The sequence below is a fragment of the Camellia sinensis genome, chromosome 7, assembly GCF_055761805.1.
Source record: "Camellia sinensis isolate YWXY chromosome 7, ASM5576180v1, whole genome shotgun sequence".
In the NCBI taxonomy this organism is placed as follows: domain Eukaryota; kingdom Viridiplantae; phylum Streptophyta; class Magnoliopsida; order Ericales; family Theaceae; genus Camellia; species Camellia sinensis.
Window position 1 is genome coordinate 37,488,198 of NC_138967.1, and position 17,787 is coordinate 37,505,984.

Genomic DNA, 17,787 nt, shown 5'->3' on the forward strand with positions numbered 1-17,787 from the left:
TTTTACTAAACCTCGAGGGGGGTGTTTGTAATTTGCCCAATTTTTTTTCTATAAAATACAATTTTTTTCAAAATGTCAACATAATTGTTTAAAAAGTATTCAGTATATTTGGTTTGAGTTTTTTGTATTTAGTTATTTGAAAATTGAGTTTTTTGATTTTCGTATTTTTTTTGTTTTTAGTAAATATTTTTAAAATTTTAAACATTTTTTTTATTTTTTTAAATTCACATTAGTTAGATGTATCTAAAAAGTAAAAAATTTGTGAAAAAATATTTTAAAAAATTAATAAATACATAAAAATACAAAAAATGTATTGAAAAAATATTTTTATATTTTTAGTATTTTTTCAAAAAAATATTAATTTTTTCAGCAAAATGTACTAAAAAAATGTACATTTTAAAAATATTTTAGTACATTTTAAAAGCGTATATTTTGCTGAAAAAATATTTTTTGTGTACATTTTTTTAGTACGCTTTCACTGTGCATATTTTTTTGAGTACATTTTGCTGAAAAAATACTAAAAATACAAAAATATTTTTTCAATACATTTTTTGTATTTTTATGTATTTATTATTTTTTAAAATATTTTTTCACAAATTTTTTACTTTTTAGATACATCTAACTAAGGTGCATTTAAAAAAATAAAAAAAATGTTTAAAATTTTAAAAATATTTACTAAAAACAAAAAAAATATGAAAATCAAAAAACTCAGTTTTTAAATAACTAAATACAAAAAACTCAAACCAAATATACTGAATACTTTTTAAACAATTATGTTGACATTTTGAAAAAAATTGTATTTTATAGAAGAAATTTTTAGTTAACCAAACAAACGTTTTATTTTTTTTTGATAAAAAAATTACATAACTAATATATAAAGTATAGAGTGAAGAAAAAAAAAAAGACACTTGAATTTAATTTGAAAGGTAGCAATGGTTTGGAGTTGGCGTAGATTGAAACCCGTGCCTCTGTCAGGCAAAGGCAAATGCACTATCATTTGAGCTACAGAGAACTCAAGTCTTGCTTTCATCACATTTTAATATATATTAAAATTTTTCTTAAGGAAACATTTATCCGCAGTAAAAACGTGGTTTGGAACCATGTTTTTTTCAGAAAACACAGAAAAATAAAATTTAATTATAAGCACAGTAAAAGTGTAGTTTGAAACCAAGTTTTACGTAGAAAATAAATTTTGCTTAAAAGTGTGTTTTCTAAACACATTTTTTTGAAGAAAAAAAAATTTATGTTAAAAGCGTGATTTCTAACCACGCTTTCTTAATTAAAAGCGTAGTTTGTAATAACGTTTTCATTATTCATCACATTTTCAATTCTAAATAGTGAAAGTATAATTTGTAATACAACCGTGCTCCATACACCCAGTGGGGGTGGCGCCCCCAGTGACGTGGCGCGCCCCCACTGGTCGAAAATCAAAAAAAAAAAAAAAAAAGAAAAACTGTTTTTTTTCTTCCAACCCCCAGCTGACACCTCACTGGGTGTCACCCCCAGCTGGGGGTAGGAAGCATTTTTCTTTGTAATAACACCTTAACCTAATTTAAAAATTTCGTCCAAATTAAGGCCCCGTTTGGGAACAGGCTAATTTAGTAATTTTTTAGCTATTTGGCTAAAAAGGTAGGTAAAAAAAACTTATATGTTTGGGATAACTTTTTGGCTAATTACGAAAAGATGTGCAGAAAGTAGAGAGAAAAGAGAATTTTTGACTTTTTAGTATAAGTTGTTGGCTTTTTTATTAAAAATGTAACTTTTTGACTTTTTGGCTAAAACAGTAAGTCTCCAAACGGGGCCTAAACTTAATTTAAGAATTAAGATAGTAAATTTAGTTTAATTTAAAAATTCCGTTCAAATTAAGCTTAATTTAAGAATGAAGATAGTAAATTTGCTTAATATGGGAAAAGCCCTAGTATAACCGCGCACTGCAAACACTCGTACAGCCCTAAAAGGATAGCCGTTTGACCGTGTTTGTAAGCTCTGAGCTCTGGTCATGGCTTCAAAGAAGAAACCAAACAAGGCAAAGCGACCCAGACAAGGCTTTGAACAGCTCGACCGCTTCGATTCGCTTCCATGGAACTCTTCTCTCTCCGAAAGCGACGACCCTTTCTCTATCTCCGTTGGCTCTAGCGAACTCGAGGGAGGTTCGTTTTGTTTTCAATTTCAATTAAACGAAAATTTTGGGTTTTGATGCTGTTTTTCGTTATGGGTTTCTGTTAGTTTTTGTGCACATGCTTCAGAATTCTAAAAAGTTGAGTTCTTTTAGTTTCCTGCATTTTCTCGGCAACCAAACAGGGGTTGATGTTGGGAATTTTAAGAGTTGATGATGATATATATATATATATATATATTGGTTGTGAATGTAGGTTTTTTATCGCTTGAAGAGATTGATGAATCTGAGTATGGTTTGGAAATTCCTAAACCTGAGAGAGAAAACAAGAAAGAAAGGACTAAAGAAAATAAAAATGAGAAAAAAAGGAAGCGAAGTGAAGTTGAGGATGAGCTTGGTGGTGAGGTTGAAGCTGTAAGTGAAGAGAAGGATAATAAAGTGAAGAGAAAGAAGAAAAAGAAGAAGAAGAAAAAGAAGAACAAGGATGCAAAGAATTCTGAGGAAAATGAAGAACCAACTGCTGGTTAGTGTTTTGAATTTTCTTCAATTTTTAATAATTTGAGTCAGAATTGTAATTCTGCTTATTTATTTTTTGGTAAATTTGTGGACCAGTATAAAATTTTGTTTGATTAGATTGAGGTTAAGGTTTCTTATAGATTTTGTTCTGAACATGTCAATGCTTTAGTATTTATCCATTTCTGTGCTAGATAAATCATAATTTGGTGTATTTTTGTCTCTCTACATATTAATGGTAATTTATTGATCTTTGGGTTGGGAATGCATTTAAGGTTGACAAGTTTTGATCTCTTTTTTCATATATAAATGATTTGGTAATATTTTGGTTCTGGTTCACTACAAATGTACTTGTTATGAGTCTGCCACTTATCAATTTCTGGGTCAATCTTAAAGTTAAGTTTATGAGATAGTGCAGACTGCTTCATAAAGTGATTAAATTTGTTAGATAGTTTGTATTTTGGATTCAGTTTGAACGAGTGTTTTTTTTTTTACAAAATTAAATTGTGATAGAAGTCAGTGATCCCAAGGATGATATTGAAGGAGATTCGGTTGATGAAGCCGAATATTACGCTTGGAATGAACTGAGGCTACTTCCCCTGCTTATGAAAGCAATATATAGTCTTGGGTTTAAAGAACCAACACCAATACAGAAAGCTTGTATTCCTGCAGCTGCTCATCAAGGAAAGGTTGATTTCATTTCTATAATGCTCTGTTTGGATCATTGCTTTGGGAAGGTATTTGGAAAGGAAATGTGAATGAAATGTAAGCTAATTTTTTTCTCCAATTCTATTGCCTTTTCTTTTCATTTTCCAAATCACTACCCAAATCCATGATCCAAACACAACCTAAAGGTGTTAAATTGATAAACGGCAACATATGGCATGATAATCATCGTATTAAATTCGTGTGACAGGATGTCATTGGGGCTGCAGAGACAGGATCTGGGAAAACACTTGCTTTTGGTTTACCCATTTTTCAACGTCTTCTCGAAGAGCGAGAAAAAGCTGATAATATGTTTGCAGAAAAGGAAGAGGCAGCTGAAAAAATTGCTCCAAGTCGTCTCTTACGGGCTCTTATTATAACTCCTACAAGAGAGCTTGCACTTCAGGTACACATTGATTCGTTGGTTGTTTCCTTTTGTTTAGGGCTTAAATGATTTGATTTTCTGTTATGGTTTTTGTCGCCATTTTTTGTAAAGTTGGAAGCTCATGGGTTCTATAAAATAATATAATTTTGCAGTTTGTGTTTTTGTTGCTGTTGCATTTCTTTTAAGGCTGTTCTGGGAACTCAAACTTGGCCACCTGTTTTAATTCTGGCTGAATTTGACTGGTAAAATTTGATGAACAGCAAAAGAAGGTTGCTTCGGAGTTTCATGGTGCTTGATGACATGATGTTATGTTGTTGGCATCAAACAAACAGTAGGAAAACTACCTAGCAGTATTGTTTTACTACTGCCGCATGACCATTGGGGGCTGTTTGAGAAACTCAACAAATGGGTCACTTGACTTTTCAAAATGGGTGATCTGATTTCAAACTGCTGAACTTGTTAAAAATGAAAATATCTGAATATGTTGCTAAGCTTATTTTGATAGACTTAGGGTTGGTTTGAGATGTTATAAAAAAGTGTACTTTTTGACTTATTGGCTTATATGGGTTGGGTTTGATGTGATGTGTTAGAGAGGTGATGTGATTTAAATAAGATGATGTGACTTAAATAGGATAGTGACTTTTTGACTTTTTGTATTATTTAGTTTATGCCAAACCAACCCTTAGTTTCCTCACGGTTTTCAGACTAGCTGTTAGATTAGTGGTTTTTTCATCCTAATTGTTGATTCTCTTTTTAAGTTTTTTTTTTTTTTTTTTCTTTTTCTTTTTCTAGGTTACCGACCATCTTAAGGAAGTGGCTAAAGGTACCAATTTTAGGGTGGTTCCAATTGTTGGTGGGATGTCAACAGAAAAACAAGAAAGACTTCTGAAAGCAAGGCCAGAGATTGTTGTTGGAACTCCAGGGAGGCTATGGGAACTTATGTCTGGTGGAGAACTTCATCTTATTGAGGTTAGTGCTAATGCAAACTATAGACTGGTGTATATGTACAAAGGGTTCATGTCAGCACTCCATCAGCATTCAATAATAATCGTTACTTTATGTTGTGTTCACTAAACAAATTGTTCAATAATAGTTGCACTTATATTTTCTTAAATTCAATGTTTCTTGTGGTAAGCCTTAGAGATTTAGTTGGACCTTCTTGAGTATCTGCAGAAAATGACTCCGTTACTTTGAAATATCTGGTTGATTCTCTACTTTTAGTATATAAGACTCGAAACTAATTATAAATTCTTCACACATGCATGCAGTAAAATTACCGTATCTTTTTTGGTGAAAGTAGTTAAGTGAACATGAGTTTCAAATGATAGTTTCCATTTGAGGATATTTATTCCCATGAGAAATACATTCTTGACTATGACACTTTGACATTGAAGTTTTCAAAAATCGGTAGGGACCTCCCGTACTGCAGTGGTTGTTAAACAGTGTTACCAGAGGGTTAGAATGCTTATTTTTATAAACAAGTAAAAAAATGGAACATAATTAAAATTATTATTTTTATTTTATAAATTCTGTACGATACTTCTGTCAATAACGTTTTAGCTTTTGCAAGATAATGTATAAATGTCAAAGCCAAGGATGCTTACAGTATTGGAAGGATAATGCCAAAATGAAGGGAAAAAGGAACCAAAATAAAGATTCTAGTTCTAGGTCTACTAGGCCAGTTAATCTTTGTTATAGGCATGTTTAAAGAATAGACGATATGAACAAAGATGGAAAACTTAGAGCAAGACATAAAAGTTGGTATATTGCTAGGATTAATATTTGTATGTGTGCCGGCACATGTGCTTATGTGTGTATTGTGTGAGAGAGACTGTTTAAAGTGAGCTTCCACCTAATCCTGCTTGTGGCAGAGATGGAGTTCATTTGAGAGTTGCCTAGGCTTTGGGTTGAAAAATAAAGTCTGAGTGGGAAGAAATTTGAGAAGAGCAGTTTGGCCTGAATTGCGAAGGTAAGGTGCAATTACAAAGATGGGTCTATGCCATCTCTACCTACCTCTTGATGAAGTTGTCGAAATTAGTGATTTAAGTAACAAGGATTTCTTTCAATTGGAGTTGGTAAATTTAAATTTGTGAAAGAGCATTTAGAATTAGCATTGAACATATGTTAAAAAAAGTTGAATTCTCATAGAAGGAATAGAAGTATGCTTGACAATCGAAATTGCAGTCCAAATTATGAATCAGGGAAACACCACAATTCACGTCAGATTTTCATGACATCTCAAAGCACTATTACTACCATTTCAACTGTCTCCGTCCTCTTTTTTTTTTTGGTAAGTAATAAAGGTTTCATTAAAAGGACATTGAGGGGATGCAACTCTCAACTGTTTCCACCTCATACACCGCTGTCATGTTGAATAGCTTGATATATATTGTTGGGTCCATTTCCTGACAATTTGAGCTTTTGGGATAATTGGTGATCTAACATCGTATAAGAGGTCAGGTTGCGTGGATCTCTTGGGTTCAAGTCTCTCTATTTGTATTTTGTCCCATTTGCATTCATTCTCTATTGTTTGCATTCTCTTCTCTCTATGTATGCAATGTGAGGGAGGGTGTTAGATAGCTTGATATATATTGTTGGACCCATTTCTTAACAGTGTAAGTTTTTGGACTAATTGGTGATCCAACAACTTTTTCTACAGCTCTTACTATGTCTGATTCCTCTAACATCTCCAACTTTATTGTTTAGCACCATTGTATACTTCAGCCACTTCCACAGCGCAATATAATCATCACACCAATAAAATCCTACAGTTCTTGATTTTATTCAGATAAGCTGAACAGAACTTGTTATATAATATCATCTCCCTCAACCTAGTACCCAGCATGCTATTGGAGTTCTTATCTCTCTTTAAAAACTTGCGAAGACAAAGTCACCTAACATCCATTGCTTTCTTATCTGACATCAAATTGACCAGAATAATTCTGACTCCCATTTTTGCTTGTGCAGTTACATTCACTGTCTTTCTTTGTGCTGGATGAGGCTGATCGAATGATAGAGAATGGTCATTTTCATGAGTTGCAGTCCATAATTGACTTGCTTCCAATGACCGGTGGCTCACATGAAGGGCATTCTCAGAATACACAGAATTGTGTGACAGTTTCAAGCTTCCAGAGAAAGAAAAGACAAACGTTTGTGTTTTCTGCAACCCTATCCCTATCTGCTGATTTCCGGAAGAAGCTAAGGCACGGATCACTAAAATCAAAGCAATCGATGAATGATGGGTTCAATTCTATAGAAACTCTCTCTGAACGAGCTGGAATGAGAGCGAATGCTGCTATTGTCGATCTAACAAATGCATCAATTGTGGCAGATAAACTCGAGGAGTCATTTATTGAGTACATACCTCTCTTTTTGTCTGATATGTGGCAATTGAACTTTTTAGTTAGACAAAACCGATATTTTGGACAGTAACTGTGGGCCTCATTCAGACTTCCATCTATATATATGCTTTGTTATTTTATTTTCCTGTTCTTCAATTTCTTTCATGGACATGTGCTGAATTGGACTGGAATTGTCTTGAACTAATCCTGGGCTTTTTTGTTCATTTAAATTTGATAAATGGCATAATTTTTGCACTGCTACAATATTTAATACCTGTTTAGAAACTTGCAAAGCAGTTCAAAAAAGTTGATACTGTTATATTTAATTGCTAAATAGCTTAATTAGTGAAAACATTAGTTTCATTTATCCTCTTTGTAAGTTGATTACATTTTCTCACTTGCAGTGCGAAGTAGTTGCATATTCATGTTTTCTAAGAGGAATATAGCTGGTTTAAATGGTCGGAGTGCACTGGGAATTGTAGTTTCTTGTACATCTCTGTTTGCTTATGACTATACATATGTTAGTGCTTTTGTGTAACCATCCATGGTGCATGAGACTTGCTTCTACCTTATCCTAGGGAAGTAGAATGTATTCTAATAAGTTCTTATTGGGTATTGTCACTCATTCATGTAAAGGATGAAGTGAATTTCTTTTTAGGCTGTCTTGATCTAAATGTCTAGCCTACACATAAAAATTCTACAATTATCTGGCTGCGTCCCTCTTTATGCATTCTTGGTCATTGTGTCTCCTTACAGTCCTAGAAGTTCAGGGTTTTGTATTTCAGATTGCATTATCCAAAATGGTGTTGGCTTTCATACCTGTTTTTCAGTATATATTTCTATGTATCGGGACACCGTGTTCAAATATTGGTTGTTGACATTTATGTGCATCCGTTGCAGCCTAATTTTCTGGGTTTTTTGTGTCTAGAATATGTTATTTATTTATATCCACATGTCTTTATTTTGTGCATAACGACTTCTCCAATGAAACAATACTTATGCATAACGGGTTGCAGATGCAGGGAGGAAGACAAAGATGCCTATTTGTATTATATACTGAGTGTTCATGGACAAGGACGCACAATTATTTTCTGCACATCAGTTGCAGCTCTACGCCATGCTTCTTCCCTCTTGCGCGTTCTTGGAATTAATGTTTGGACACTTCATGCTCAGATGCAGCAGCGAGCTCGCTTGAAGGTTTGTATTTCCTTTTGTTGGTAGTTATATGGAATTTTAGATACCATATTTTTTTCTATATATGAGAAGTCTGGTATGATGATATGTCATGTTACTCAAAATTTTTTACTTTTACCAGCTTAGTGTTCTTATAATTTCTTGACTTTGGATATGGCATATACAGCAAGGTTACTAGAAGTGTGATTTTCTTTTGATTTGGCATCTCTTGATCCAACTTTGAGAAGTTTACACCTAAAACTTGGCTAATTAATTTAGCTAATAGAATTTAATATTTATTTTCTTTACTTCTTCAAAGAGTGGGAATTTTATATTTCATATGTGCCAGGAACTCCACTTGGAGAAAAGCTTCACTTTTTTATTATATTATTTATTTATTAAGCTTATCAAGAAGGTGATCCTTTTTTCCCAAGTGGAGTTTCAAACGACTTTATGACAGTCAATGTGTATGTGTTTCTTAGTTGTGTAATTGGTGCCGTACTGTTGTATTGTTTAACGCAACATTGTTTTTTGCACCATTGTTTAATTAAGGATGTGCAAGTGGTAGTTTGATAACAAAGAACAAAACCAAATGACTGATACTAAAGGAAAAAACTAAATGAAGATAGTCAAACGGCTTCTCAATATTTATCAAAAAAAAAAAAAAAAAAAAAAACGGCTTCTCAATTATGGAATTTGAGGTCCTTTCTCAAATTCTTCTTCCGTGAAGAGACCTGCCTTCTTTTTTGATGATGAAAAATGACAATGGTGTGTTTATCAAATTAAAAGGTTCCTTCTAATTTTGCTTGATTATGTGAGAAAGTCTTGACTTCTGAATGTATCTAACTTTCTACATGTTATGAATATCTGGATATGACTATGTTAGCATCTTCTGCAGTATGAAAGAAACATCTAATCATATGCCTTTTACTTGATTGTAATCTTTTTGCTGCCTCCTTTGAGCAGCAGTTCTTGGGAATTAATTCCTCTTGTGAAGTCTAAAACTTTTGAGCATATCTTAATTCCTTGCCTAATACTTATCCAAAAATAAATAAATAAAAAATTCCTCGCCTTATATGTTACTTTATTTTTAAATTGATGGGAGAACGAGTATTTGTCCAACTATGTGTTAATGCTTATTCTTGAGGAATATTCTGGAAAGAAGAAAGATGAAAACTCAAAATATTAGCCTGATTAATTTTATTATCTTTTTTTTGCAATTACTGTTATTTTGTCAGAGTAGACATCAGGTTTTATTTCCATGCTTCTACTTATTGATCTATTTTTCTGTATTTAATGCAGGCAATTGACCGTTTTCGAGGAAATGAGCACTGTATACTTGTTGCTACTGATGTTGCAGCAAGAGGGCTTGATATTCCAGGTGTTCGAACAGTTGTTCATTATCAACTTCCACATTCAGCAGAAGTAAATTGAATAGCCTCCTACCTTTTCTTTGTGTTTTTTTATTCTTGTTTGTGTATGTATGTGTGTTTCTTCTTCTTGTTTTTGGTCTTTTCTGTGGTTTTGTTAGAGTTTGTACTTTTTGACAAGAATATAATTTATTGCCAGGTCTACGTTCACAGAAGTGGAAGAACTGCCAGGGCATCTGCTGATGGGTGTAGCATTGCTCTAATATCACCAAATGATAGATCTAAATTTGCCAGTTTGTGCAAATCATTTTCTAAGGTATTGCTTTTGTAAAGTTATTGTTTGAGAATTGATGTGCCTTTAATATATTTTACTTTACTTATAAAAGCGACAATCGCTGAGACCTAAATTTGTCAAAAGTATAAACTTTCTGTATGTATTTATACTTGATAAAAGAGTGCAGTGCAGATTGAGCTTTCTTTCTGTTTTCGTAAGGAAGATTCAGCTTTCTGGGAATCAGCATTTTATTATGGAATATGGATTGGCTCTACATTACTTTTTCTATGTTGATTTAAATGTTTTCTATTTAACTTGGATTGTCATAATCAAATTATACCTACAGTTCTTGGTTTTAAAGCAAACCACTCAAGTGTTTGCCTTGCTGCTTGTTGCATCTTCATGTGATTAGTCATAAACCGATACCTTAAAAGCTGACTTAATGTTTATGTTTGATTGAAACGAATTTTTGCTTAGAGCAAGGCTTAAAATTTGTTGATATATCTGCTCTACGACTTAATAGACACATGGGTGTTTATTTAATTTTTGGGGCATAATTTCCATGAGAAAAATATGTCGACTGGTAGGAACTGATTTATTATTAAATAGCCAGGAAATGGAAATTAGATACCAAAAGATGCGAAAAATGCCACTTTTGTCAAGTTATTTTGTTCATCAACTAGAACTGGGAAAAAAACGTCCTAGAGGTGTGGAAAACAGCAATTTTCAACAATCAAATGTAGATTACCACCAATCTGACCAAACCAACCTTACAATCTCCATCTTCTTCCAGAACAAGGACTTTGCATCCTGCTTGGACAGTCTTGTGTCTTACCTTCATACATTTTCATTGCATAGGGTCTGCAAATTAGCATTGAAAATTAGTCTGATCAGATGACTAGACCAGCCTGCACCAACTTGCATGCCCTTTTCCCGTGCTTATATTTTCTCACAGATGATAGAATCTTGGTGTTTTTTTAGTGTACTACTATTGCTACTCTTGTATTATATCTCATTAAAAGATTTTGTTGCGAGCTTGACTTGTTTTGGCCATGTGTAAAATTAAATTTATTCAGATATGTATGAGCCATGCTTTTGTGAAGTTTTCCATAGTATTAGGGAGTGTCATGTCTGACAAGGACTTCACTTGTCCTATGAAGTGTCAAGTGTGACATGGACACAACTTCTCTGAGAAAGTGTCTGTGCTTCATAGCTCAGCAATACATATCCTTTTAGACAAGGAAAAAGAATAGTGGAAGCAGTTGCAATTAACATTGTCATCTGGAGCTTGGGTGTTGAACCAAATAATTGTTCAATTTAGTGGTCTACACTTAACCCTAAGTTATTAGCTTACGTGCATTGCAATGGTCTCTGCTTTTGTATCCAGGAAAGTCTGCGGCGATTTCCTGTAGAGATCTCATACATGCCAGAGGTTGCTAAACGATTATCCCTTGCACGCCAAATAGACAAGATTTTGCGGAAGGACTCACAGGTAATCATTCCTTTTAGTTGTCGGTAACATCATTTTTATGTGTGGACACATAACTCAGTTTATAGATGCACTTTTATCATTTCATGTTTTTAAATAGTCTTCTAGAGTAACCGAACAGGGTTGAGTGACTAAATTATCTCGAAAGAGTTATGCTGAATATGGCATTATGGTATGATCTGATAGCTTCTGTGATGTATATTTTTCCTTTTTAGTCAAATGCTTTGCTATGCAGATTTCAGCTTAAATATACAGATGTTAGTTTTGTTCATAATTGTTGTTTCCTTTCTCTACTTTCTAAATACCTCCTGTTAATTGATTGTAGTGTTCTTAACATTGATTGTTGCTACGTTGTGGTTCAAATAATGAATAGTAGTTGGTTTGGTTTTGAGTTTTTATGAAAGTTGTGGCACTAGGATTTGACATTAGTACCTGAAACATCATAATGATTGCTTTCTCACTATGGTCATGGAGACAAACTCGAAGACTGCTTCTATGGCCATGTTCTCAGAAACATGATTTTAGAAACTGCAAAAAAAAAAAAAAAAAATTATGTGTTTTCGGTCATTTTAGTATTACCAACTGGCAAAACCAAAAAAAAAAAAAAAAAAAAAAAAATTAAGAAAAAAAAAAGAGAACAGAAAACAACATTATGGTGCTTCTAGAGAATTGGTTCTTTTTAACTCAAGTTTCTGAAAACAACATATGAAACAAGTTTTTTGTCTTGGTTTTTTGTTTCCCTGTTAACACTTGAGAACATGAAACTGTTTTCAAAACTGTACCAAACACAGCTTACATTTTTGTACTGCGTTTCATTCCTTGAGAACATACTCTCTCTCTCTCTCTCTAACATATAAGAGATGTGTGCATTAAAGGAGAAAAGGAGCATATAAGGGGAGAAAAAGGGTCTCCAACCAAAAAGGATTGTGAAGAAACAGACAGAGAGAAGAGAAAGATAAAAACACAGAATAAAAAACTTAAAGAATAGCTAAAGCCAACAGTCCAAAAGAAAATCCACCACCAAACGAGCCAAGGGGTTGGAGGTCTTAGAATAAATCATTTGTTGAATTCACTGCTGATTCTGTAAATTATAAATTCTACATTATTTGAGTATTAATCAACTCAATGCTCATTATTCTAACTGATTTTATTTGTATGCCAACTTATTATTTTGTTTTATTAGCAGCTGCTATACCTTTTAACATAGTTCTTGCAATGCACATTTTTTTATTCTTAAATTAATTTTAAAATTGTTTTTATTTTCTAGGATAAGGCAAATAAAAGTTGGTTTGAACGGAATGCTGAAGCAATTGAATTAGATGTGGAGGATAATGAAAGTGAGGAGGAAAGAGTGAATAGTCATAAGCAAAAGAAGGCCAGTTCCAATCATTTAAAGAAGCTGCAGCAGGTTTATTCCAATTCTAGCTATTTCTTCTGTTGCTGAAATTGCTCGTCACATTTGGCAAGCATCTGACAGTTTGGGCAACTTCATTTTCTTTTCATGTCATCTGAAAAGTTTCCATTATGTATGCAATTGCAGGACCTCAGTATGCTGCTTTCACAGCCATTGCAACCTAAAACATTTTCACATCGCTATTTAGCAGGGGTAATATTTCCTTATATTTTCTCGTTTGTTTTGGTTTTTTTGGTCACTTGAGACCACGGAACTAAATATAAAAATTTGTGATCCATCGCATGATAAATTGCAATTTCAAGATATGTGATATGGTATTCTATTGAGGTTGTGAAATCACAAAATATGGCTGATATATCATAAAACACAGTGCATGATATCACTTTAATGTTGCTGTAAAATCACAGAATATTGCGCCCACTCTGGATATATCATGAAGATATATTACGACATTAACAGGTTAGATCTTATGGAAATATTTAGGCCTCGTTTGGGAACCTTCTCTTTTAGCTAAAAAGTTACTAAATTGGCCAAAAAGCCAACAACTCATACCAAAAAGTCAACGATTCACTTTTCTCTCTACTTTTTGCACATCTTTTCGTAAAAAGTTAAAAAGTTATCCCAAACATACTAATTTTTTTTAGCTTATATTTTAGCCAAATAACCAAAAAGTTACTAAATTAGCATGTTCCCAAACGAGGCCTTAAACTACCCTTTATTAAGTCCGTGGTAAGTTTTTCATTGGGAGAGAATTAGGCTCATTTTGAGAAAATTGTAAGGAGTCAGTAGAAGTTTAGAACAAAAAGAAATGATCAACATAAAATGGAACATGATGAATGTAACATGAATAAATGTTACAGGACATAATTTTGTCATGATCCCTGAATTTATCAGTACTTATTCACAGCACGAGGAATTACTGGTTTTTACTTTTTGCATAATGTGCCATATTTTAAAACTTCTTGATTGATAGTGTGTAGTATTGATAATAGTACATAATGCGCACAAGGATGGGCAAAGTACCATGAACGATCACAAATGAGATTGTATGGAAATACAAAAAAGACCTCTGGTTTTTTTTTTTTTTTTTGATCAGCAACAGACAAGAAAATTTTATTAAGGCACAAGGCCAAGAGGATGAGGCATCCTCAAACAGGAAAAAGGAAAAATACATCCAAAAAACAAAACAAAAAACAAAAAGCCATCAACCACAAATTATTCAAAGCAAACCGACACCCAATTTGAAGCGATCAAAAACAAAGGGATCCCACGGAACACAGGACTCGCCGAAGCCCAAAAAGATGCCAAGTATCTCACTCTATCCCATAAATAGTCTATATCCCTATTCCTTCCTTCAAAAATACGCCCATTCCTCTCCAACCAAATGACCCAGAAGATTGCAAAAACCACACTACTCCAAAGAACTTTGGCCCTCTTTGACCTTCCAAAAACTTGAAAACCAAATAATAATATTTAAGCAACACCTTTAGGAGCCACCCACTGCACATTGCCCAAACCAGACGCCCTATTCCATAAAAAGACCTCTGGTTTTGAGTCACTTAGAAAGTTTACTTGGTATTGAACTATTTTCATGTGTATTTATTGTAGGATGAGTAGAGATTACTTTTCTACAAGGAGTGAGCTCGGGTTTAGTATACTAGCAGCAGCAACAATAGACTTATACGGCTAGATTTTGTGGAATTTTGTGGCTGCAAAAGTATTTGAAAAAATAGGAGTTTAAGGGTTTGTGGAAGGGTAGGGTTTTGGGAATGAAAACACAAGTGTTTAGGGGCAATTGAGTGGTTGTTCTAAGCACTGTGAACAGTGACGTGAATAGTAACCTTGCTGGATAGAAGAAGAAGAAGAAGAGAGAGAGAGAGAGAGAGAGAGAGAGGTGCTTCACCCTCACAAGGGATAGGCCAATCACACAAGCACAATCTCAAATTTTCATAATATTAACTATTCTTCTCAATCATTGAGTTACACATATATTTATAGGCTAAAGACTCTTCTAATTCTGTAAGGACTATAACTCAAATTTAGAAATTAAAAATATTTTGCAACTACTGATATTCTAGACCAACTATGACTTCCAATTCTACTTCAATCATAATAGAAACCTTCGATGATTTCTAATTTTACTTCAATATCAAAATAGGAAATTTGAACTTTTGATTACTAAGATTATTTTAGACATAATAAAACTTATATATAATAATCCATTTAATAACTTGACCTAAAATAAAATCCATGGGTGACTCGTACAACCCATGTCCATTAGTTATTAGAATTATCATTATACCCTTAATTAGTAAAACCTACTATGATGACATGAAGACTCAAAATAATTCAAAAATCTTTAATTCTTGATGCCCTAAATGTGGTTCATGTGAAATTCAAAATTTGCTCTTTTTTTTCTTTCCACGATCATCTTTTACATTAAAATATATTTTAATCTATGTATTTAAACTTTATTTGCATGTGTACTTATATTTGCACCATGATAAGTGTTGAAATCATCAAATATTCTAAGAATTTAATCATTAGTATTATTTATTATGCATCCCATATTTGTCATGCTATACATACTATATATATGAATGTAAAATATAGATTTTATTTACAACATTTGGACTAGAACTTATGCATTACTATTTCTACTAACACTTGCACAAAGTTTCGTGCAAAATTTCCATGATTTGTTATCCACACACATATGTATATATTTAAAAATTAATGATATTGATATTAGTGTTGTGAAATATCCCTTTTTTGGACTTACAATATGTCCTTTTCATTGATGTGGATGAGTAAAATTCTTTGCTGGTCATTTGTCATTTGTACTTTTTGTTGAGTAGTAGCATGATTTTGAAATCTTGTTTAGTTCATTATGGCCGTTTCTGAACTTAACCAAGAGAAGTGTTTTTATTTTGCATTTCATCAATGCTATCTGTTTTCATATTAATGAAATTGTCGACATGAAGATTGCTGTGTATAATAATCTAATCTATTAAATCTTATTTTTTCAGGCTGGTGTTTCACCTCTCCTCCAACACCAATTTGAAGAATTAGCTACGCAGAAACATGATGTTATTGGGAATTCAGAAGGCAAAAGAAGGAAATTACTGACTATAGGTCAGGATTGTATGGAACCACTCCAGGCACTTAGGAGTGCTGCTCATGAGGTAATCTTGAGAACAGTGTCTATGTGCTTATGTTTTTGACTGTTTTACCTTTGATATTTTCCTGGACAGAAATTTAGGTACTTGTTTGTTAAATTTGATTAATCGGGTGCCCCAACATGCTCAAAATGAGGATTTCTCAAAGCCTAAAGTTGCTCTCTTTGTTGTTGCAGTAACTACTTTAGTTATAAGATAGTATATCAGGATCAGAACAATTTACTTTTTCATAAATATAAGGCTCCATTTGGATAACAGAAATGGAAGACTTGGACTGGGAATCTTATTGCCAGAAATCATATTACCAGTAATGAGATTTCTATAATAAGGACAAGAGCAGCTTAACAAGCTAGTTTGTCTTGATCTTCCTGTGACTCATGTTATACTTTTGTTCTTAACTATGGTGTGTGGCTCTGATTTTGAAATTAATATTAATCATCTGATCTTATTCGCAAAACCACACGCATAAGGACTTAATTAAGGGAGAGTTGCGTGCTTAAGTTGCAATTACTTACATCAAATCACACATGATGTAACTTCAAATTTAACCATCTTTAGCATCAGTACAAAAGAATCATGAAACATCTTTTAAGCTATCAAAAAAAGAGGCCGGGTACCAAGTTATCCAAAAAACATAAAATAAAATAAAAAAGAAAAGAAGCTAAAAGCATCACTTTCCTACTCAGTAATCAACTTTTTTTCAACTTACCTCGGTAGCTGTTATCAAAAGCTTCACCAAATACGTTGACATAGCAGCCCCATAACCTGTACGAAATAGGGCCATAATCTGCTTGCTTATTGCATGCATGTTTTACTACTTTTTGTTACGCACATGATCATAGTCATTGCTCGATCTTGGCCTGTTCAAATTAACCATTGTAGTCTATAATTCCGAAGTGAATTTCCTGGATACTAATTGTATCTGGATTCAGAAACTATATCCGCACTTCTGTTGAAATATAATTATTTGCAAGATGGCAATCTTCATCTCCAGCATATCCCTTGTTCGTCATCTCTTAGTCAGCATTTCCCCTCTCTGTTTTCAAGTTCCAACTTTTCATTTTTGCCCTCGCATGTTCTCAGGTTGTGGATCTGAAAGAGATTGCAGAAAAACGAAGGAATGTAGAGAATTTACGGAGAAAGAGAAAAGATGACAAAAAACGTACTTTCTATTCCCCCCCCCCCTCTCTCTCTCTCTCTATATATATATATATATTACATATAGTCTGACGACTGCCATTTTCATGGAGGGGGAAACTTTTGATGATTGATCTTTAACTTCTGGTAATTGATCTTTTTGTCTAGGTTTGCGGGATCAACGGAGGAAGCAGAAGAAAAAACTAAAAGGGCGAGGTGAGTAGAAGGGATCTATGGAATTCAAACCCAAGTCATCAAGAAAATGGGAAACCAACCATCCTCATTAGATTATCTTAGACACAAGTCATAATTTTTGTATTTATGTGCAACCAAATATCATCATTAGATTATCTTTGACAAGTCATAATAATGAAGTCCTAAATTTTGAAAATACTGTCTATTTTGATTTATTTTTCCAAATTTGCAAATGCACCTGTGATGTGGACACTCCGGGCCAATTTCAATTTAGTCATCAGAGTATATATGACTTGTTTATCAATGAATGTGTATGAAAAATGAAATAGAGATATATATTAACAACACACAAGGTTTAAACAACAAACACATCATCCAACAGCTGCCTTGGCCTCCCAGTTTGCTACATGAACTAGCACCCTAGGAACCTTTACAATGCTTATATAATCAAAAAAAGTAGTCATAGATCTTATGTCCTCTACCAAATACATTATAT

At 33.2% G+C, this 17,787-nt stretch overlaps 1 protein-coding gene across 2 annotated transcripts; it reads left to right on the forward strand.

Moving 5' to 3' along the window:
• The first annotated feature begins 1,910 nt into the window (after positions 1-1,910).
• On the forward strand, positions 1,911-17,487 carry LOC114258506 (P-loop containing nucleoside triphosphate hydrolases superfamily protein). Of its 2 annotated transcripts, none has more exons than XM_082877775.1 (15): positions 1,911-2,150; positions 2,373-2,639; positions 3,146-3,318; positions 3,546-3,740; positions 4,512-4,688; positions 6,687-7,075; positions 8,077-8,257; positions 9,536-9,658; positions 9,803-9,919; positions 11,265-11,369; positions 12,634-12,774; positions 12,907-12,972; positions 15,810-15,965; positions 17,043-17,121; positions 17,265-17,487. In XM_082877775.1, exons 1-15 carry the CDS (start codon positions 2,000-2,002, stop codon positions 17,318-17,320), a joined length of 2,376 nt encoding a protein of 791 aa, XP_082733901.1. In that variant the 5' UTR covers positions 1,911-1,999; the 3' UTR covers positions 17,321-17,487. The 2 variants fall into 2 exon arrangements, with proteins under 2 accessions (XP_082733901.1, XP_082733900.1); XM_082877774.1 differs by having other exon boundaries at positions 1,912-2,150; positions 3,143-3,318.
• The last annotated feature ends 300 nt before the right edge of the window (positions 17,488-17,787 follow it).